This window comes from Carassius auratus, chromosome 26 (genome assembly GCF_003368295.1).
Source record: "Carassius auratus strain Wakin chromosome 26, ASM336829v1, whole genome shotgun sequence".
In the NCBI taxonomy this organism is placed as follows: domain Eukaryota; kingdom Metazoa; phylum Chordata; class Actinopteri; order Cypriniformes; family Cyprinidae; genus Carassius; species Carassius auratus.
The window spans coordinates 810,732-834,981 of record NC_039268.1 but is presented as its reverse complement, the minus strand read 5'-3'; the positions used below and the strand labels follow the sequence as shown (position 1 = coordinate 834,981).

The 24,250-nt window shown below is 37.0% G+C and overlaps 1 protein-coding gene across 2 annotated transcripts; it reads left to right on the top strand.

The window, feature by feature from the left end:
- The first annotated feature begins 435 nt into the window (after positions 1-435).
- Positions 436-24,083, top strand: LOC113044014 (probable E3 ubiquitin-protein ligase HERC3). 2 transcript variants are annotated; one of them, XM_026203597.1, is made up of 25 exons: positions 436-563; positions 1,816-2,138; positions 2,989-3,148; positions 4,724-4,800; positions 4,889-5,110; positions 5,233-5,324; positions 5,612-5,742; positions 6,041-6,195; positions 7,011-7,084; positions 7,550-7,674; positions 8,524-8,583; positions 9,993-10,104; positions 11,163-11,352; positions 11,463-11,626; positions 11,809-11,922; positions 12,106-12,129; positions 12,211-12,300; positions 12,845-13,015; positions 13,120-13,263; positions 16,371-16,537; positions 18,273-18,336; positions 18,792-18,874; positions 20,711-20,894; positions 20,983-21,085; positions 21,948-24,083. In XM_026203597.1, exons 2-25 carry the CDS (start codon positions 1,913-1,915, stop codon positions 22,154-22,156), a joined length of 3,141 nt encoding a protein of 1,046 aa, XP_026059382.1. In that variant the 5' UTR covers positions 436-563; positions 1,816-1,912; the 3' UTR covers positions 22,157-24,083. The 2 variants fall into 2 exon arrangements, with proteins under 2 accessions (XP_026059382.1, XP_026059383.1); XM_026203598.1 differs by lacking the exons at positions 20,711-20,894; positions 20,983-21,085; positions 21,948-24,083 and adding an exon at positions 18,999-19,273.
- The last annotated feature ends 167 nt before the right edge of the window (positions 24,084-24,250 follow it).

Here is a 24,250-nt window from a genome sequence, read left to right as displayed (position 1 = left end):
TATTTTTATTTTTAATGTTAACATTTATTTTAAATAATTATTTTTTTATTTTTATTTTTTTTAAACAAGATTAAATAATAATAATAATAAAATGAAATCTGCAATCTGATTTGTGCCAACTAATTTTTTATATTTTTTTCATCAACACTGCAATGGACTCCATGCCTGAAACAACATAAAATTCCACATATTTTAACTGTGCTTATGCACTAGTTTATACATGCACAGAATATTATATTATCAATTTGATATCTTGACTTTTTACATCAGACCTGATGCTTTGCTATTTCTTGTACAATTACTGATGGCAAAACTTTAAATCAAACCAGTCTCCAACAGAGCATTTGTTAATAAACTATATTAATTCCATGATGTGCACATCAGCACCACATTCATGTAATGAACCCATCGTCGCCCTCTAGTGACAGAGCTGGCTGACAGAAGTCACGTGATCAGTGACGACGTAATCTCGTAACTTCCTTGTTTTTGTGGGACCCATTAAATTGAAACCATTCCAGTAACATACGGTCAAAATAAACAGGAGACGCAATGCACATTACCAGGTAAAGTTATCTGCTTTAAATCATCTCCCTAAATACCTGTTTATTTCTGACTTGTGTTAGACAGGGCACCGCGTTTGCGTGATGACAGTGTAGTGAGTGTCAGTGCGCAGTTATGTGTCAGTTTGTCCTGATATTATCCCGAATATTATTATTGAGGTAAATTACTGTATTTAACGCATGCACAGTCCGATGAGATGTTTGAGGATTATTATCTGCAGTATATGAACTACATCATGATTTGGCTTATTAAAGACATGAAATGTGTCAGGCTTGTTCTTGCAGGCCAATCTCAGATTGGACTGGACCCACATATGAAAGATTTCTGCTGTTTCTAATACCTAATGTTAACCAGACGTTTCTGACCATCATAGGCACTTTTTATTAGAAGGTTCGGAAAACGCCCTTGACGTTCATAAAATCGATGTGAATGTCGAACTTTAAGAACGCGCCAATAACGCGCACAAAGTCGAATGTTCGGAACGCACACATGTTCTAAATTAATTAGTAATTTCGAAACGCGCCTAACGTTTATTTTGTCCCAACAATAAGGTTCGAATGTTCTGAAATTCTGAATTGGTTCATGATGCTCAAAAATATGATTCGAACGTTCAGAACACGGCTATGATTCTATAGAAAATGTATTCTAGCGTTCAGCAGTACCCATTTATAAATATAAAAATGTTTCCGTTCAAAATTAGATTCAGCGGTTCGACAGATTCGACAAAATTCGATTAAAACGTTTCCCAAAAACGCCCTTAGCAAATAGTCCTAAGTTCCATTGAAGTCAGTCTATTGATAACAACGGGACTTGCCTTGCGACTATAATTGCTTTTGTGAAGCACATTAAAATAATTGTAATATTCATGTTGCATGGTTATATATTGCTAACAAATTGTAAATGTATACAAATATTTTGTCCGCCATAATATGATAAATGAGAACACAATTCTGTCTCCTACCTAGACCTATAAGCATACGTTATTTTTGTGCATCCATGAAAATTGTGATGATTCAGTAGGTTTTGGATTGGTAAATCTGTGTTTTTAATTTTTTTTATTTAACCACACCAGGTGGTTTATGATCTGCATTCTCGTCTCAAGGGCCCAGCTGTCCACACTAGCTGTCATTTACACACACACACACTGCCCAGTATGGAAAGAGGAATGGGGTGTGACCACTTCCCTTCCCCTCTACTGATTACTCACCTATTTGCTTTCCAGCATCTCATGCCAGACTTTGCGTTTTGTTCCAGATCCGTCACGTACAGGCGGAGACGGCAAGGCGGAACAGCCTAGGAGCTCTCCCTGATTCCAGATCCTTCCATCTGTCTCCCTCTTTATGTGTGAATCATGATGCTGTGCTGGGGAAGCAGTGGCTCGGGTCAGCTGGGCATCGGGGCGTCGGAGGCGGCTGTCTTTGAGCCGAGGAGCTGTTGCATGTTCGACGGGAGGGGTCTTAAAGAAGTTGCGTGCGGCAGCCAACACTCGCTCTTCCTGTTGCATGATGGGAGCATTTACGCCTGTGGCTCCAACAGCTGCGGTCAGCTGGGCCATGACAAGGGAGGATGGAGGCCAGGTAACTGACATAAACTGATGTTAGTATCTACAAATGGACTTCGACATTAGGATTGTGTAGCTGATGCTAAATATTAGATTTAAATATGCACACCACACCTATTATTCCATTATTTTCAAATGATTGGAACCCATTTAAAATTATTTAAAAGTTGATTCTAATGTTTATAATGTGCCTTTGCCATAAATTGGTATTATGTAATTGTGTACTTTAAATTTAACAGCTTACAGCTATTCAACCTAATTCACAAAGTTACCTTACCAAAGTCCTATAAAACATTACTTGTTTGATCATGCTATTATTGTTATTGCAAGTGCATTTACGGTCAATGATGACAGCAGATCTAGTTTTATCCAGCATGCACTGGGACTCACCAGTCCAGGGCTGCTAATCCGTTTATAAGAAAACAATTCCAAGTAGCAGACGGACTCTGAAATGTCTGTGCTAATAAGATGGCACCTTTTTTTCGATAGAAGGCCCTGTTAAGTGAGTTGGTAGGAGGGAGGTAAATGAAGCCAAGAAACTAGTTGATACATTAGAGTTAAAAAAAAAAGCATTACTGCTTGGTTAAATCTATTCTATGTCCTGCACAGAAAGCAGATACTGATTCAAGAAACTATATATGAATCATATATGAATGATGCAGAATTGAAGAAATGCATAGCATGGAATTCTTAACAGATGTTGAGCAAATATTCTCTTTTGCCCCTATCAGATTATATAGATTCAGATGTTGTTGTTTTTTTGGTGCTACAGTGAAAAGCTCTTGAATGATGAATGATGCATCTATCAAGCAGCCATCCTTGAGAGTGATATTGCAATCTAATGGCTGTTTGTGTGTCTCTCGTAGAGCTGGTAGGAGCTCTGGATGCTCAGAAGATCGCCGGCGTGTCGTGTGGGCAGGCTCACTCTCTGGCGGTGAACGAGCAGGGGCAGGTGTTTGCCTGGGGGGCCGGAGAAGGAGGGCAGCTCGGTCTGGGTACGGCTGAAGAGGCAGTCCGTGTGCCCAGGTGAAATTTTACACACTTCATGCAAGATTTTGTGAATAAATAAAAACATTTGATGAACTTTACAGTATATATGGTGATCTGCAAACTTTCAGCTGTACATGAGAACATTCAACACTCAAGTTTCAAGCATGCGATGCATTGCTTCCTGTTATTTCTTTTAAACGTTCCTTTTTAGTGGTGCAAACGCTTTCTCAGATGCTGCTTCCTTTGCATTGTAGCGTCTGCTCTAGATAGGGGAATCTAATGAGGATTTAATTGCCTCGTGCTCGTGAGGGGGTCCCAGCATGGGGGCTTTCACACCGCAGGGGGGTCCTGTACGCAAGTGATTTGGACTTAATGATAGTTAGGCTATAATGTGCTATCACAGAATGCTCTTCTGATCTGTTGTGGCTCTAGTACTGCTGAATAACCCACAACAGATAAAACGTCACTTCCTGACACGCAGCTTTTCATTTGAATGCGAACATCACTTGTCATCTTGTTATGTGAATGATTTCATGAGCGCAATGTGGTCCGTGAGTTAATTATTAAGGGTTATTTATTTGGTTTTTTGGTGTGATGAGATCAAAGGCCACTGGCCTTTTGTGATTGTGAGAATTTTCGTGAGCAAGTCAATTATTTGATTTCTTTCAGTTACCAACAATAGTGCTGTACTCTCAGATTCATGTAATATAAAGTAGTCAGCATATGTAACTTTTTACAACATTACATTACAACAATGTATCCACCTGCTTGGAACTTTGATCCTTTTACATAACCATAAATGACTTTCCTATGTATTATTATTATTATTATTATTATTATTATTATTATTATAGAACAAATTGTATAATTATTTTATATTTTTATTTATATAAAAAAAAGGAATTAGTTTGTTTTTGTTTTCTATAATTTTTCTTATTTTTTCCCTTAATTGAATTAATCCATTAATTCATCAATTAATTCAGTAATGCACCAAAAAAAAAAAAAAAATTTAATCCATCCCACAAAATTGCAGGTTATGCAACAAGGAATATGTAAGGTACTTCTGGGATATTCATATTTTTTATTTTCTGGGATATTCATATTATTTATTTATTTATATAATACCTTCTTCAGTGGATTTTGAACAGATTTGTAGCTCCCTTAAAATACATAATTTTATTTTATATATATATATATATATATATATATATATATATATATATATATATATATATATATATAAATAAATTATTATTATTTCTAAAATCTGTAAAAAAAAATCCACTTTGAATTTTGACTAAATTGAGCTTTTAAATGGAATTGATAATTAATGAATTTGATCATTAATGAATCTGTCACTTTAACAAAATGTTGAATTCTCTAAATTTAACATTTATCATCCATTCCTCTACATTTCACAGATTTCCTCCCACAATTGATGCAGAAACAGAAAAAAAACATATTTTCATGTGGCGTTAGTCATCACTTTATATGAATATGTAAACATTTATGTATTTTCTATTGTTGTTCATCAGTTGATTTACCAGGTACACTTCTTGGGACATGTCATCCAGAACTTACTTTCTTAATGAAGAGTATCTATTTCTTTAGGTTGATTAAAAAGTTGTGCGAGCATCGAATCTCACAAGTGATGTGTGGCAACCAACACTGTATAGCACTTTCAAAAGGTAAGGGGAGACTTGTGAATAGTTTTGTTTTCTGCTGTACTTCTGCTGTGCCAGTAAATGAGGTTTCCCGCTGTCTTCCTCGTCTCAGATGGTCAGTTGTTTGTATGGGGAGAGAACTCCAGCGGTCAGCTGGGATTAGGGAAGGGAGAGCCCAGCACTCTGTCTCCTCAACCGCTCAAATCTCTGAGTGGGATCCCACTGGCTCAGATCAGCGCTGGAGGAGACCACAGCTTCGCCCTGTCGCTGTCTGGAGCCGTGTTCGGCTGGGGGAAGAACAGCGCCGGGCAGCTGGGCCTCAATGACGAGCAAGGTGAAACACACACTGACATAGAGGTTCAAAATCTGGTAAACAAAACATTGCTGGTTTGAATTCTGTAATTTACTTAGAGGATAGGATTAAAAGAGGCATGATTTTTCTCCGTGATCTCATAGATCGGGCTGTTCCCTGTCACATCAAGTTCCTGCGCTCACAGAAGGTGGTGTACATCAGCTGTGGAGAGGAGCACACTGCCGCCTTGACAAAGGTATTGATCAGTGTGCTGAAAAACATGTTTTTTAATGCAAAACAGTGTTGCCCTTTAGCAATATTTACATATGTATCCAAATGTAAAAGTTTGAATTTAAGTCTAACTGCTGTAGTTATCTGAACATCTATTATTTTAACAATTATTCTGTTTTTAGTTACCGTCTGAAAACGTTTCGATCAGAATTCTTGAACTATAGTAGGTTAATGGAAAGTTGTTCAATTGTATTTTGTCCTGTTCAATCCTGAAGCACTGAAGCATTGCTGTTTGTGCTGTGTTTGCTTCAGGAAGGGGGTCTGTTCACATTTGGAAACGGCTCAAGAGGACAGCTGGGCCACGATTCCACCAGAAACGAGCCTCTTCCACGCAGAGTTATGGAGCTCATGGGCACTGAGGTGTCTCAGATCGCTTGTGGCCGGTAAGTATATGCACTAGACAAGCTGCACATTCCTGTGTCCATCTGTTTTAGATTGGGGAATGTGCCGATAGCTTTAATTTTGTGTCATTTCCAATCACTGTATGGATAATGCACATGTTTTTTTTATAATTTTTTGAATAACCGTAGTGTATTAATACAGTTTCAATACAATTTATCAATAATACAATATACATTTTATTTAGCAAAGAAGCATTATATTGATTGAAAGTGACCGTAACAACATTTATAATGTTAAAAAATGCTGTTCTTTTCAAATGAATGTTTTATTTGGTCACAGGCACCACACGCTGGCATTCGTGCCCTCCACAGGACTGCTTTACGCTTTCGGCTGCAACACTCAGGGCCAGCTGGGTACAGGTCTCAGAGGAAATGCTAAGAGTCCACTTCCTGTCGGGAACATCCAACCCCTGTGCATTGGAAATACACACACAAGTATGTTCACAAGATTGAATGGATTAATCAAAATCTATTCTAACAAGCCAAGTATTAATTTACTGATTTGCACCATTATTTAACATCTTATATTGCGCACGACAAGGCTGTGGTAGTTTCTGATTTTTCCTGCTCCGTTGTGTGGGTCATTATGGAAATGATCTGTGTTCTTTTATTTGTGCGTTTTCAGGACTTTCTGTATTTTGAATAGAGGTAAATTTGAGAACACTCATATGTATTTTAGTAATGTACATGGCTATAATGAATGGAAAAACCTCCATACAGTGTTTTGTTTTGCAGGGCCATGCTTTAATGGTTTCCATCTGAAGCAGATACAGAGGGTTTGCTTTTTTGAGAGCGTGAATAATTAGTCCTCTAACTGGAGTGATAGGGATCGTTATAGAGACCGTGTGTCCATGCAGGGATGGTCAGATATAAATAGACTGCACTGAAGAGTATCTGTAGTTTGGTTTGTGCTTCATCTGATGGCCTTGAATCTACGTGTGTGTGAGAGAAAGTGTTGTTTTGTTTTGATGACCGCACAGAAGGTTGAATGCACTTTGCAGTTTGTAAAAAAAAAAAAAAAAAAAAAAAGTAATTCTTTAAAAATGAGTCTTTTTAGTTCTCCTTGTCCCGTATGCAGACAGTATTAAAATTATTTTAACACTTTTAGCATAAAGTAGGTATGCATTGTGCCTGGTTGATGAGTTTGAACTCATTAATAACACGCATGTATAACTAACACTCCTCCTTCATATGCTTTGTTGTTATATTGCTACTGTGTAAAATAAATCACTTATGTTTTTTGTCTACAGAAGGCGAGCGCTGCACCATCCGTAATATTCACAGTGGTGGCGATCACAATTTCCTTTTGTTGTCTACAAAGGAGGTAACCGTGCTGATTTTCACTGGAGCGTCATTAGAGCTGTGAAACAAGGCCGCTGATGCTGTACTGATTGTTTGGATGGGTTTCCTTTACAAGAATATTCAATAAATTAGTGCATTCTTCAATATATTTTCACAAATTATAAAGTATAGTGAGTCTGTACCTCTTACTATTAGCTGCTGTGTTATTTTAATATTTACATTTAGGCAGTTTTACACTTGTGAAAATAAATAAATAAAGTTGCTGCTAGGAGGTCGTTCCTTCTCTTATCCACATGGTGGCATCAACATCACCGCAGTGGTTACATCCATATAATGGACTCGCACTGATGTCATATGTTTTGTTTCTTCCTAATTACACCAATTAAAGCTTAATCCATTAAAACCGTCTTGTTGTGTTTATACTTGGAGTATATTGTGACCTGTGGTCGTAAAGTTTCTAAGTGTTTGTTTGTGTGTTTGAGAACAGGGTGCATCTTGTCCCGAGGATTTCCGCATTATGAATGCCGCTAAAAGCATCGCTCTGATTAATTCTGAGAGTCTGGACCGCTGGAGGATGAAGCTTCATGACAGCAGCGATTCAAGCATCACCAAGTGAGTGTGTGACGTTATCCGGTTTGATTACAGGTTACAGATTACAGTTCCACTTGGCAACCAAAAGTGTCCACCAAGGCTGCATTTATTTGATATAAGGATATTGTAAAAACAATAATGTTGGGAAATATTATGACAAATTTAAGAAACCATTTTCAGTTTGAATACATTTTAAATTGTAATATATTCCTGTGATATAAAGCTGAATTTTCAGCATTATTACTCCAGTCTTCAGTGTCACATGATCCTTCAGAAATCATTATATTTACATGTATTCATTTAGAAGACACTTTTATCAAAAGATAAAATGCAATTCCATGATATGCAAGTGCCAGAACAAGTCTCAGCTAGCTTAGCGCAGTATGTAGCAATAGTATGTTGTAGTATGTTTTATTATTATTATTATTATTATTATTATTATTATTATTAATAATAATAATAAAATAGAAAACATGCAGTTAGTTAATGAATAGTGCAAGTCTAAATGGTGCAATATTTTTTTATCATTCTTATATGATGATTTGCTGTTCAAGAAACATTTTATGATCAGTGTTAAAAACAGCTGTCTTGTGTCATAGCAGTAATTATTATTTGATGAATGGAAAGGAAAAAAGCATTTATATCAAATAGTAATCTTTTGTAACACTATAAATGTCCCCTTTGATCGATTTTGTACATCCTTCCGGAAAAAAATTCAGAGATGAAGTTATTAAATTGCTAAATAATGACAATGATTATTTTTTTTTAATATATGAGGTCAGTTGTGATGTATCTGTTCAGGAATGTTATATAAAACATTCATTTTTATGTTGATGCTGGATTCAAATCTCTTGACTCCTCCCCATCTAGTGACATCATACTCCTGTTTTCCTCAATTGCGTGTTGGAATGCCAGCTTTTTGGACCAAAGGTGAGCAGTTAAGATGTTTCTGTCTTGTTAGTAAGCGTATGCACACAAGGTGATGCCATGGAGCGCAGGGCACTTGGGATTTTTCCACAGGTGACTTCAGCTTAACGTCAGTAGGAAAATTCTTTGTAGACACCAGCAGAGCTCCTGGTTACAGCTCTTCCTGTAAAAGAACAGTGTCTCTTACAGAGCAAATGGGACTTGATGGATATCTTTATCTAATGAGAGAATCATTCTGCCTGGTGCAGTCCTCGATGTTCATAATCTGCACTGCAGCCGAGAACATTTTAAGAGATTATCTGGTTACATAAGGAACAACTGATGTTGCTGGTGTTCAGACGGGGCATTATGGGTTGTGAGGTCAAATCTTCATTTTAAAATGCAGTTTTGTGTATGTGATTAAAACTCTTCTGAGCACACGTCCCAATGCTAGGTTGACCGGCATTTAGAGCAACACATGGTGCCATGGACTCTATAGCACACATTTATAGCATTTATTTTAACTCGTTTATTTAATTCATTTGAAGAGAAGAGGTTTCTGTACTTTTAGAAATTTGCACCACAATTAACCTAAAATGAATTCATTGGATCTGTCAAATCAAGTTAAATCGAATGTATTTGATTCAGTTCGGATCGAATGTATTTGAATCAAAACAGTTATTAATAGTTAAACACTTTTTAGATGACTCAAGTTGAAATTAAAAAAAAAAAAAAACTTATTGAAATTATAATGAATCAGATCAGTCATATCCAGTTAAATCTAATTAAATACATTAGAAACAAGTTGAATCAGATCGATCAAATCAAATTCAAATGGACCAGATTCTATTAAAGTCGAATCAAATCAGTAATTGGATTTAGCTGAAGGAATCAAATGGAATCTAAATAATTAGAATCGGATTGGATTGAATGTAAAGGTTAAACATATCTTGCCATCTCATTGAAACTGGACTCGAACTTGAAACCCGACTTTGTTTGTGACCAGTCGTTTGTTATAGATGAGTCTTGCTTAAAATTCACTGGCTCTGGTTCATGTGCTCGTGCGTGTGGGGTTCACAGGGATCAGCATCAGGCTTAAACACCTCTGTATTTACACCCAGCGTGTGATCCTGCTCTCATCCTTTCAGAGCGACAGGCACCAATAAAGAGCAATGGAGAGGAAAGAGCTTAAATCTCCTCACCTCAGATCCATCTATTTGTTCATCTGGTCCTTAACTAGTCCCCATGCACTTGCTTGGAGATACTAAATCTCACTGTTATGTGTTTCCAAAACAGTTTTAACTAATATAGTAACTAATTCAGCAAACACAAACCATTTCTAAAATTAGGTTAGATTTCAGATTTCATACTGTGTAGCTTTACGACTTATTTCAAAGTGTTTGGATACTAATTTCCACCTGCTGTTTTCACAGTGATGACGGGCATTTCAAAACCAACCCCAAAGTCCCGGGCATTGATTTCAATGCCGTTAAGCTGCTTTTTGAGACGCTGATGAAACCAGCCTTCGCAAGACTTCTGGAGCAGGTGTGTGTGTTTCAAATGTTGGCTTCATCTTCTCATTTATTTAGGTCTTTACATCACTGCAGATGTTATTAGGTTTATAAAAGCATTGTTTGTGTGTGTTACTGGGTGAAAGTTGGTATACTTGTTGGTATAACTCTAAAGGAATTCTAGCTCCTTTTTATACACTACTGTTCAAAAGTTTGCAGTCTGTAGGATTCCTTTCAGTGTTTCTCTAATACTCACTAAGGTTGCATTATCTTTGAGTAAAGATTCTGTAAAACAGTAATATAGTGAAATATTAGTACAATTTAAAGTAACTCTATTTGTATATATATTTTTTTTAAATGCAATTTATTTCAGAGATGCAAAGCTGAATTTTCAGCATCATTACTCCAGTCTTCAGTGTCACGTGATCCTTCAGAAATCATTATAATATGCTGATTTAATGGTTGAAAAAAAAAAAAAAATATATATATATATATATATATATATATATATATATATATATATATATATATATATATATATTCAAAATATTAAGGATGTAAAAAAAAAAAAAGCTTTATTTTTGTGGATTTTTTTATTTTTATTTTTTATTATTATTTTTTTTTTAGATTCTTTGACAAATAGAAAAATAAATTAAAACAGCATTTATTTGAAATCCTAATTTTTTTGTAAGACCTCTTTACAGAAAAAGATTTTAAAAAATCATGCTTTTTTGGTGTGCTTTCCAATTAATCCCAATCAAACTGCAGCTGGGTTATTTTGATTAGGTAAAAAAAAAAAATACAGCTAACACAATAAAACACAATAAATACATAACAATAAAAAATGTGTATATATATATATACACACACACACACACACACACACACACACACACACACACACACACACATATATTGTGTTAAAATATATTTTAAAGCACACTCTATAAAATAAATTATGATATTGATGCTGATTTCAAAAGGTCTTCCTCTTTGTGATGGCGTACTTCATACTGTCGTCGGGGGGGGAAATCTTTCTGACCTTATTTACGTGTATGTTTTAATAATAAATGGCTCATAAATGTGTTCTAGGCCACGAAGAGCTTTGAGAGTCTCCTGATCCCCCAGCTGACCTGCTCTCCTCCTGACGTGGAAGCCATGCGGATCTACCTGATCCTGTCTGAATGTCCCGCCCTCCAGGACTCCAAAAACTACATCTCTCTCACCATCCCTCTAGCCATGGCCATCCTCAGACTGGACGCCAACCCCAGCAAAGTCCTCGGTATGCACATCTTCCACTGCCTAGAAACACTATTCATTGCTTGGTTAGAAAGTTTATCAGAGTTCAAGATCGAAGGGGCTTTTGAAATGAATCTTATTCTTGTTTCTCAGATAACTGGTGGTCTCTGATGGATTGCGAGGTTTTCTCCAGACTAGTGGAGATGTACAAAAGCATAGTTGTGTTTCTGTTGACTGGCGGGAAGGCGCTCCTGATGCCTGTGTTTCTGGAGAGCTACACCAGCGCTGCCCTGCGACTGCTGGAGAAGCTCCACAAGGTACGGCGAAAATCCACAAAACTGTTTTATAAGTAACTAATTAATAAGCTATTAGGTTGAATATTCCCCAGCATCAGAGCTGAATTGCTGTTTTTCATCTGTTTTTGCGGACAGGCTTGTGTCATTTAGTTTGCATTGTTGTAAATGATAAACCAAGTGTTGATCCAAATATTTTGGTGCAGGTCAATCTGAAAGCCCGTCGTGTGGAATACAACCACTTCTACATCCCTGACATCGCCACCCTGGTGGACATCCAGGAAGACTACCTCAAATGGTTTCTGCGCAAAGCTGATATTGTGCGTATATTACTGCACATATGTAGATTTTCCGTAGATGGACTGCAAAAGCTATATGTTAATGTAAACATGAGCTAGACCGCACTGTGCATACAAAATGTCACAGTTACACAAAAAAAAGCCTCAAATTTTGATTATACCAAGCTGAAAAATGACATTATTCATTGTTTTGTCTTGTTGTAGAAAATGCGATACCCTCCAGTGCAGGTATGTTTGTTAAATATCTTTTTGTAAATGTATTTTTTGACAGTTGTGTTGGTCTCTAATAATCTGAATCTTATTTCCCAGGGTTCTGTCACGTTATGTGCCTATCCGTTCATATTGAACGCGCAAGCCAAGACAACCGTGCTGCAAACAGATGCTGAGCTGCAAATGCAGGTAATAAAAAAAAAAAATTAATTTGTAAAAATAATAATACATTTTTAAGCAACTGTTTAAATGCATCTTAAAATATAAGTCATTCCTGTGATGTAAAGCTGAATTTTCAGCATCATTACTTCAGTCTTCAGAGACACGTGATCCTTCAGAAATCATACTGATATGCAGATTTGCTGATCTGAAACATTGCTTATCAATCATGAAAACAGTTATGCTGCTTAATGTTTTTGAGGAAATTGCAATACATTTCTGTTAGGATTCTCTGATTAATAGATAAAAAACAGCATTTATTTGAAATCGAATTTCTGTGGGAGTCTGTACTATTAATTTTGACAAATTGAATGCATCCTTACTGAATAAAAATATTAATTTCAGAAAATATCATAATGGGAAGTTAAGGAGTATATATTGCATTAGTCCATGGTACAGCCTGGTAAAGTAATGATTTGCTGTTTATTTCAGAGTCTGCCTGCTATTACTTATGATTCTTGACTCTTATTATTCAGCCTCTTTGACTAGTATTGCCTGCTTTATTAATATTCAGATGGCAGTAAGCGGGGCTAACTTGCACAACGTCTTCATGCTGTTGACTATGGAACCTTTGCTGGCTAGAAACCCTTTCATGGTGCTTCACGTTAGAAGGAACCACTTAGTCAGCGATGCTCTCCGGGAGCTCACAGTCTACAATGACGTAGACTTGAAGAAGCCCCTTAAGGTTTGCCTTTACGGATTGTTGTCTGGTATATATTGTAGCATATTTTGGCCAAGACCGCCCACTTAGACATAAGTTGACTAACCGAGATTTACTGATCATTGCAGGTCATCTTTGATGGAGAGGAAGCTGTGGATGCAGGAGGAGTCACAAAGGAGTTCTTCCTGCTCCTGCTTAAAGAGCTGATGGATCCGATCTATGGCATGTTCACCCAATATTCAGAGTCCAATCTTCTGTGGTTCTCTGATAAAGTGAGTTCAGCTTAGTTATTATCATAAAATTCAACATAATACTAAGATACTAAGCAAGATTTATAGTAAACGTGATGAAATTACATAAATTGAATGCAAAACAATATTTTAATGCATATGCACTGTACTCCAGTACAGTACTTAATGTTATTTGCAATGTTTGATTGGAAGAGCCTGAAGGATGAATTGCATTTGGTTCACAGGTAACAATACAGTGCTGCAGTGATGACATTGATTTTGTAAGCCAGCCAGGTTCCCTGTACAAAAACCCAATAGGATTTTTCCATTGGATTATTGCAAAAAATTAGCTCTATTACCAACAAAATAGTTTTTTTTTTTTTCATCATGGTAATCTTCACAAATTAACACACCTCTTCTGAATTTTGAATCATAAGTACAAGTAAAAAAGCTAAAAGTACAAACCACACCATGGTTGCATGATTTCAACATAACCACCATTAAACATCCATCAGCTTTTTCTCCCAAATTCAGTTTTATTATTTTCCAAATGTAGTTTTTTTTTTCTGCTTTCATTTTTCTGGATTTTGATTTTCAATTTTATTTTTTCTAGACTCTGTTTTAATGGTTACATTTAAATTGCATGGGGAAAAAAGCATGTCTAATTAAAATCATGAAGCTTACAATATTAGCAGTTTTTGTAAAGTTTAACAAACATTATATTAAGGTCATGAGAAATGTTTTATTTTGATCAAATTATGTTTACTATTTTGTGAATTACATTTTAATGGTTTAATTAAATTTGAATAATCAAAAGCATCTATAAAAGATGAGGACTTTGCCACGTTCTGCATTAATAAAATTCAAACCATTTATGCATATTTGTTCCACACGACCATCTGTCAAGCTCATCTTACCCAGCAAAAACACATTTGTTCACATCCTTCTCTTCATTCTCTGAGGCAGAAGTCTCCAAACTCATCCTTTCTAATCATCCAACTACTTTTGACTCATTTGATCCTATTCCATTTCATCTCCTTCAATCCATTTCTCCTGCAGTTGTACCTGCACTCACTCACATCATTAACACATCCCTTAACACTGGTGTTTTTCCCTCAGCATTTAGACAGGCACATATAACTCCACTACTTAAGAAACCCACTTTTAACCCAACTCTTTTAGAGGACAACAGACCGGTTTTACCTTCTTCCTTTCATTGCAAAAACACTTGAACGAGCTGTGTTCAACCAAGTCTCTGCCTTTCTCACACAGAACAAACTCCTCGACAGCAGTGGACATTCAACAGGGACTGTCTTACTCTCAGTTGTGGAAGCCTTAAGACTGACGAGAGCAGATTCCAAATCTTCAGTACTTATATTACTGGATCTGTCTGCTGCTTTTGACATGGTTAACCACCAGATTTTCCTGTCAACCCTACTGGCAAAGGTCATCTTAAGAACTGCACTCCAGTGGTTTGTATCTTACCTCTCACATAGGTACTTCAAAGTATCTTGGTGAGGTGTCCAAGTCTCAGCATCTAACTACTGGGGTGCCTCAGGGCTCAGTTCTTGGACCACTTCTCTTCTCTGTCTACATGGCATCATTAGGTTCGGTCATTCAGAAACATGGCTTTTCATACCACTGCTATGCTGATGACACTCAACTCTACCTCTCATCCCATCCTGATGATCCGACAGTAGCTACTCACATCTCAGCTTGTCTAATAGACATTTCTTACTGGATGAAGGACCATTACCTTCAACTCAACCTTGCCAAGACAGAACTGCTTGTGGTTCCAGCAAACCAATAATTTCATGACAATTTCATCATCCAGTTAGTTACATCAATCATAACCGCTTTAAAAACAGCCAGAAACCTTGGAATTATGATTGATGGTCAGCTGACTTTCTCAGACCACATTGCTAAAACTGATTTGCTTTATTCAACACCAAGAAGATCAAGCCCTTTCTTTCTGAATATGCTTCACAACTCCTTGTTCAAGCTCTTGTTCTGTCCAGGCTGGACTATTGCAATGCTCTCTTGGCAGGTCTTCCAGTCATTTCTATCAAAACGCGGCAGCAAGATAAAAAATTTTATGATACGAAAAGAATGCACATCACACCTTTTGTTTACTTATTTGGACTGGCTACCAATATCTGGTTGCATAAAATGCAAGGCATTAATGTTTGCCTACAGAACCAGCACTGGCTCTGCGCCCCTTTACCTAAATTCATTACTTCAGACTTATGTGCTCTCTAGAAGCTTGTATTCTGCAAGTGAACGTTTACTTATTGTGCCATCCAAAAGAGGCACAAAATCACTTTCACAAACTTTTAAATCAGATGTTCCCTCCTGGTGGAATGACCTGCCTAAATCCAAGAGTCCTTAGCCATCTTCAATAATCAGCTAATAACACATCTCTTCCATCTTTATTTGAGCCTCTAACTCTAGCACTTTCTATTCTAATTCCATTATTAAAAAAGAAAAAAATTGTCGTTTTTAGACTTCCACAAAATGTAAGAGAGTCATGTAGTGACTCTCAGAGCAATTCTAGAGATCATGTTCATGTGTTCATATACTTGTATATTGAGAATGAAGAGGCAGAATACACATGAAACCAGAGGCAGCAGAGGCTGAAACCATGTGTCTGTGCCATTCATTTACACAGAACAAGCAGGATTCATATTTAAATTGTATTTTTGCAGCTTAACATTAACGACTCTAGTCCATACCATATTGTGCGTTAAGTGTACTGACCTACTTTTTATGTATCCATCCAAAATGTTGCAAATTCCGTGACCTTCTGCATTACACAGTTTTTTTTTTTTTTTTATCATAGGGCCCTAATAGACCTATTTAGCCTCTTGTTAGCAACTTTTTCAAGACAAGTGCCACGTGAATGCGAACATCAACAGATAATCTTATCAGCCTGCTGATATTGAAATATCTGAGCCAGCTCGGCTATTCTCATGCAAACATGATGATCCTGCAGGATTTCTGTATGGCATGATGACCTCCAAAACACTTCAGCTGTGCACAAAACTGTTAATCGATATGTAGACAAACATTTTTGAATAATTAAAGGGTTGTTATGGAAAGATAGATAAAGGATTCTTGGTGAAATGCCTGTGTTTTTTTTACATTTGCAGTGTTTTGTGGAGCACAATTGGTTCCATCTGATTGGGATCATCTGTGGTTTGGCCATCTATAACTCTACTGTGGTGGACTTGCACTTTCCTCTGGTGCTCTACAAAAAGCTTCTGAAAGTTTTGCCCACACTGGATGACCTGAAAGAGCTTTCACCTACAGAGGGAAGGTATGCAGCATGATGTTTTTCTTGACTTTGCATTGTGCATCCAAAAGTGGTGTTCAAAATGAAATAAAAGTAGGCCAAACATTTACCAAAAAAACAACCTTTTTGCTATGAGATGGTAGATCGTTTAAAATAGGATCCACAGGTGCTGGATCCAGATTGTTCAAATTAAGCCCTATCTTTATCTAAACTCATACCACTTAGCCCTTGAAGGCATCATGTTGTTGTTGTTGTTGTTGTTGTTGTTATTCATCCAAAAACCGTCACTGGCTAATCAAATCAGCTCGGCCTCCCACAGACCACTGTATCCCAACCCCTCCCCCCACGAGGCTTTACTGAGAAATCGAAGTCCTGAGCAGACTGCACAGATCAATGAAGAGCAACTGTTTTGTCTAATTTAGCCCTACACTCAGTGTCCTTTGCCAGTGCGTTACATAAACAAGTTGTTTTTTATATAACGTTAATTAAAAGCCACCCAAAAAGCTTTTTGAACTGCTCAAGTTTGTGAGTCACCATTAGACCACTAATTGTTTGCAGAAGCAAACAAGCCAGCCCAGAGTTGATGGCCAGTTCAAGTCTGTAATCGTGTTGGTGGTTTGCGGTTTCAAGGCTGTTCCCACATAGTTTTTGAGTCGCGTCTTCTTATGAAAGCAGCCTTCAGTAGACCTTGACCTTGCAATTATAACTTTAAGACCAGCATGAGCAAATATTGCACAGCCGCCCATGGTGGATGATTTTATTGTGTGCTAATGCCTTTAAAAGGATCAAGGATCAATTGGTTTCCACTCAGTTAGATGTGTTTGACACATTGTTGGATTCACTTGTGGACGGTTGTTATCTGATCAACAGCTCAGGAACAAATACAGAGATTTACAGCAACTTCAAATTGAAAAGGAAGCTAAGTTTCTACTTTATTTGACTTTAAGATAAACAAGTCAAGTCACTTTTATTGTCACATCACCACAGCACATGTGAAACTCTTGAATGCTTGCTGCAGAAATTGCAGAAACAATGAACATATAACCATACAGACTTCAACAGGTGAAAATGTGCAATATGCACATGCATATAGTCAGTACACACAGTGTACTATTAGACATACTTACAGTTAACACTGCACATTATACGCAATATGTACATACAACCTGTGCCAAGTACACAAATGCAGACCAGGGTTGTTAAAGTATCACTAATATTTTATGACTATTTATATGACTATTTAATTCCCTTTAAAATATATATATATATATATATATATATATATATATATGTGTGTGTGTGTGTGTGTGTGTGTGTGTGTGTGTGTGTGTGTGTGTGTGTGTGTTATGTGTTTTTTTTTTTTTTTTTTTCTAATTTACTTATACATGTATATATGTTTCTTCTTTTAAATGTAAACTGAATATATTCATACAGCTAGCTTATAAACATGTAAATCTTTCTTCTGTATGACCGCTTGTGTAAAAATCCCTGCAAACATCAATATTTATCCATGGTTTATAGAGTCATATATTCAGAAAACTCATTTGTTAAAGTAGGCGATGATGTGTGGCCCCTGTCCTCCTCGGGTAAGTCTGGGGTTTGCTTTTATACCCTGCAGCTGGTGAGCTCTGATTTACAGTAGAAAAACGATAATTAAATTCCTGTTGATGAGACCTCAGTGAGAACGCTTTCCAAAACTGTAGTGCTGCTTCAGATTTTCATGAACTGTTTGTGATTGTACGTGTTCACCTGTCTGCAGGAGTCTTCAGCAGCTGCTGGAGTATGAGGGCGATGTGGAGGAGACCTTCTGTCTGAACTTTGCAGTAAGTTGCTGGACACTAAACACGAGCCCTCAAATTAGGCCACGTCAAGTCAAGAGCGTTTGTCTGATTAGAGTAACATCACTGATAATTCATATGAAGCATGTCTCTGCTTTAGTAAATAAATTCAACCTGTCCTTAATATCACACACATGCTACAAAGATGGTTCTGATTTGATGTGTGCGCTTTTAATCTGGAAGATGAAGAGCGTTTGCTCGTTTGCCATATGTCCCGTCAGCATTTCCTATTTTTATGATGATAGAATGACATTCAGCAGATGTTTTTTGGTTTACCCAACTTTATTTAAAATGTGAATCTGCGCTTTTTAATGTTTCTCAGATATTTGTGCACAAATGTGGAATAGTGATTCTCTCCTTGTGGAATGTGTCGTCTGCGTACTAACTGGGATGAAGGGGAAATTGTGTTGAATGACAAAATGTAACAACTGTGACCACAGATTACGAGAGAGTATTATGGGATAACGGAGGTTAAAGAGCTGATACAGGGCGGGAAGACCATCGCTGTGGACAAGACAAACAGGTGTGTGTGTGTCTCTTTAAATAAAGGTCTGAAAGAGGTCATGTTGTTCCTCCCTGTGCTCCATATTTCTGTGTGTGTGTGTGTGTGTGTGTGTGTGTGTGTGTGTGTGTGTGTGTGTTGTCAGTGGGGACGTAATTGCAAGGTTTCAGAAGCTGCAGGAACAGATGGGACAGCACACAAATCCAAACAATCCAAAACACAAATCCAGACCAAAAAAAAAAAAAAAAGCCATTTAAATGCATGTACATTTGTGATGTATGAAGAATTGTTGCTGCATTCAAGGTTATATTTCAGGAAAAAAATAAGGCAGAGATGGTATGGAAAGTAAAATGGTTTAAGAAAATAGTATTTGTTTGAAGTGTGTGTGTGTTTGTGTGTGTGTGTCCTGTTATCTGACAGTAAGATTAGGCAGAGGGCCAGTCATCTTGAGTTCCGATCAAGGCCCGTTCCCTCTCACACACACACACACACACACACACACACACGTTTGTTTTTTGTGAAAAGTGGGACTATGACATCCCATAGGCGTAATGGTTTTTATACTGTACAAACTGTATATTCTGTGGCCCTTCACCAACCCTACACCTAACCCTAAACCTCACAGGAAACTTTGTGCATTTTTACTTTCTCAAAAAAAATCTCATTCTGTATGATTTATAAGCGTTTTGAAAATTGGGGACATGGTTTGTCCTCATAAATCACCCTTTCCTTGTAATACCTGTCATACCCATGACATTATACAGAGTTGTGTCCTGATATGTCACAAAAACAAGAACACACACACACACACACACACAGATCATGTCTTAATTCACTCAGTCTGGTGCACGAGTGCATGTGAATATATGTAGTTGCGCACTGGATTACATTCATCTGATATGTTTTATTGATCCTAAACTAGGGCTGCACGATGTGTCGTTTAAGCATCGATATCGCGATGTACGAATCCACGATAGTCACATCGCAGGATGTGCGATGTAGGCTGTTGTAGTTGATCCGTTATTCATTAAGTGTACGGGCCAGCTGCTCCCCGGCCCTTGACCAGTGTGATTTGCGGAGAGAGAGAGCGCGAGAGAGAGAGAGAGAGCGCTTCAAACAACACGAGCACTGTCTTGCTCTCTCTCCATCATGCATAATCAATTGACACGATGGTGTCGATATTTCAATCATTTAAAATGAGAATGTAAATCTGCTCTAAATTAGATTAGATTTCATATCGCAATATATATCGCAGAAAAATTAAATATCGCAATGTCATTTTTTCCCAATATCGTGCAGCCCTATCTTAAAGGGAACATTTTAGTTCAACATTCCCTTTCAGTGGCAAGTACAGTAAAATTGATAATAACAACAACTAATAATAGGTAAACACTTCTGGGCAACCAACACAATTTTCTAACCAGATTTGACAAAAATGTAAAAGATCATGCCCTGTTTTCTAGATGCAACAAAATCAACAGAAATTAAGCCTTTTAATTTTTAGGCCCACAAAATCATTTTTTTATGACAATTCAGCAATGCATTCAAATAAATCTAATTTATATATTCTAATTTCGTTCTGTGATTTAAATTAGATTCTTACTATTTGTACAGTATTTTAACTGCTTTTTTATCTAATGGGAATTATCATTATATAATGTTCATTAATGTTCATCAGCTACTACCATATTTATAATTATTTTGCATTAATGTAATGAGTGAGGTTTTTTTTACAGTAATACGAATTTAAAAATGTTTATTTAATAATAAAATGTGATTAATTGTCATAAGAAGCTAGATGCATACAGTGTATATATAGCACTTTAGTGTGTCTTTTTTTGTGTGTTTGTCTCTCAGAAAGGAGTTTGTTCAGGCGTATTTACAGTATGTGTTCAGTGATGCCGTACAGGAGCAGTATTCGGCCTTCTCCAGTGGTTTCCTGAAGGTCTGTGGTGGGGAGATCCTCTCTCTCTTCCAGCCCTCTGAGCTCATGGCCATGGTGGTGGGAAACAACAACTACAACTGGGAGGAGATGGAGAAGGTGGGGCACGTTTCATACAGCTTATGCTGCACTATCTTAAGACACAACGTTAATGCCTTGTGTTGCATCTCTTCATTTTTTCACCCAGAATGCCTCCTACAAGGGCGAGTTCTCTGCATCACACCCAACGGTTAAGATGTTTTGGGAGGTGTTTCATGAGTTTCCCTTGGAGAAAAAGAAACAGTTTTTATGTAAGTGAGAGTCAACATTGTAACGGTTGTTACTATTGTATATATTATACACAACTTTCTGAATATAAAGTTAGTGTAAAGACCTGTTCAAACCAAAAGTGAAATGAAAATGCAAAGCAAAATTTTCATTTTAATTCTACTTAAAAAAAAAAAAAAATTATGTATGTTTGTCATTTGTATTAGTTTTTCTTTGTAACTTTTAATTTTAGTTCAGTTTAGTTTTTTATTAATTTGCAGTTAGGGTAATTTTAACCTTGGTTTTGTCACCATATGAAGAAAAAAAAATATTTGTAGAAGTATTTGTTGGTCTTTTTCATTTATTTTTTATAGGGCTACCTAAAAAATAAATTACTATGTTCATGTTAAATGATAAATACATAACTTAATGTGCTGTCATGTTTACTATTGCGTATTGTAAAAATCTAGTCATTTGAAAAGGAATTCACATAATCGGGAATTTCACATAAGGGGGAAACATTCCCGCATGCAGATTTTGCGCCAGCACCAAGTTTTTCACAGAATGCTGTTTGCTTTGATATGCTGCAGGATTGCAATGTCTGCAAAACAAAACCAGCCCAACTGTTTAAATCTAGCCCAGTCACGTTTTTTTCCATGAGGGTCGGAGGTCGTCTCGAAATCGAGTTCTGGAGGGTGGGGATTGCTTTAACCTGCAGACTCAAAAACAATCTGTGGCAACAGTGTAAAAGTAGCCCAGTCCTGATTTGTCAACACTGATATGTTGTGACTTCTGTGTAAGTGGTGCTTTGTGCATAAATACATCATTGGACTAGCGACCTTTTTTGTGCTAATGCAACTGCATCTTTACAACGCAGACCAAATAAGTGCTTTTGCCTTCCCGCAGTGTTTTTGACAGGCAGTGACCGCATCCCCATCCACGGCATGGCCAGTCTACGCATCGTCATTCAATCCACTGCTGCAGAAGAGCACTACCTTCCTGTGGCCCACACCTGCTATAACATGCTGGACATGCCCTGCTACCAGACCAAAGAGACCTTGTGGCACCGGCTCACGCAAGCCGTGGAGCAGTACGAGGGCTTCAGTCTGGTCTGAGCGAGATCTACAGAGTTTGCTTTCTGTATGCTGACACTGCACTTTAAACCTGTGGAGAAATGGAAACGAACGCTGCTCTCGCATTTATTTTACCACAGACGAGCATATCCGGAGTCTCGTATGAGTAAATCTATTATTTTCTTATTTTTACAGACTTTTCACTTGCTTGTTTGGTTGAATCTTGAGATGTGCACAGTTTTTTTTTTTTCTTCTTCTTTTTGGTTTAAAGTATATTTTTTAACTGACACAAATACATTTTAAGATTTGGATTGAGTTGTTGGTAAAATAAATTAATTTGCGTTCTTTATATTTCGTAAATGTAATTATTTTTTAATCAGATTTTAAAACCAATAGGTTGCTCTTGTCTAGACCACGTTATTTTGCTAGGGGTGTCCAAACCTGTTCCTGAAGGGCCACTGTCCTGCAGTGTTTAGCTTCAACCCTAATTTACCTGAACCACCTGAACCAGCTAATCAAGATCTTTGGATTGACTAGAAGCTTCCAGTAAAGTATTTTGGAACTGGTTGAAATGAAACTCAACTCTTCTCCAAGAGCAACGATGTACACCACAGTTATTTTGGCAGTTTGAATTTCTGGAAGGAAGTAAACAAATTTTAAACCGATTTACTGGTTAAAGCATATATAACGCCCACTAAATGCTCATTATTGACCACAGATGAGTGGTTAATCCCATTCAGAAAGAGCCATTGCAACCCTACAAATTGGGGGCTTGTCAAATAAAGCCCAATCAGCACAGTACACCAGTTTCAAGCCAAATACATTTGGATATACATGTATAATCCTGATCTTGGAGGACCAATGTTTAGCTCCGACTTATCCCAAAACAACTTCATGGAAGATTTGTGTAATCCCGAAAACCTTGATTACATTTGGTTCAGGTGTGTTTAATTAGTGTTGGTGCTAAACTCTGCAGGACAGTGACCCTCCAGGAATAGGATTGGACACTCCTGCAATACATTTAAAGGGTTTAACTTGACAAATAATATCTTTATTTCCAAGCTTCACCAGTTCAGTCCATACTCCTATAGGATTTTATGCATTTTCGCACCTCCTGAATCCATTCCACTGGGTTTCCTTTTGTGTAGAGTAGCAAACCACTAGCATAAAAATGTCTCTTATTAATGATTGGCATGCATGAGCATGCCACGTCCAGGTTGAACGGCGAAGCTGCTTTTAAAAAATATTTTAAATGACTATAGGTAAAAAATCTGATATTTCTCTTAAAGGGATAGTTCACCCAAATTTTTTAATTTGATGTTTATTTGCTTACTCCCAGGGCATCCAAGATGTAGGTGACTTTGTTTCTTCAGTAGAATAAAAAAAAAGATTTTAACTCAAACTGTTGCAGTCTGTCAGTCATATAATGGAAGTGAAGGGGAATCACGGCTTTGAGTCAAAAAAAAAAACAAATTAAATAATGTGACTCGTGATGATACATTGATGTGTAAACACAAAACGATCGGTCTGTGCTAGAAAAAAAACTACTAATATAGATTTTTTTTTTAACCACTGATTCACTGCAATGTCCAAACTGTCCTAAACGCATTCTCAACAGTGTTGTCGTCTTCTTGCTTTATGGTGGATAACAGACTTATAAGTGCATTTCTGCCACCTATCTAACAAATGGACCATTGACACTCTATCTACAATCTCAATTAAGAGTGCCAATGGTCCTATTGAGAGATAACTGGCAGTAATGCACTTATAAGTCTGTGATCCGCCATAAAGCCTTAAAGTGCATTAGGTAAAAAAAAGAAATAAATACTGTTCAGTTTCTTGCACAGACTCATCATTTTGTGTCTTTACACATCAATGTATCATCATGAGCCGCAGGGTTTCATTTGTTTTTTTGTTTTTTTTTTTTGACTCTCAAAGCCATGTCTCCCATTCATTACCATTATATAACTGACACTGCAATGGTTTGAGTTAAAAATCTCTCTTTGTGTTCTACTGAAGAAACAAAGTCACCTACTGTACATCTTGGATGCCCTGAGGGTAAGCAGATAAACAAAATTTTCATTTTTGGGTGAACTAACCCTTTAAATTGACATCAGTTGAGATTTCATTGAGGAA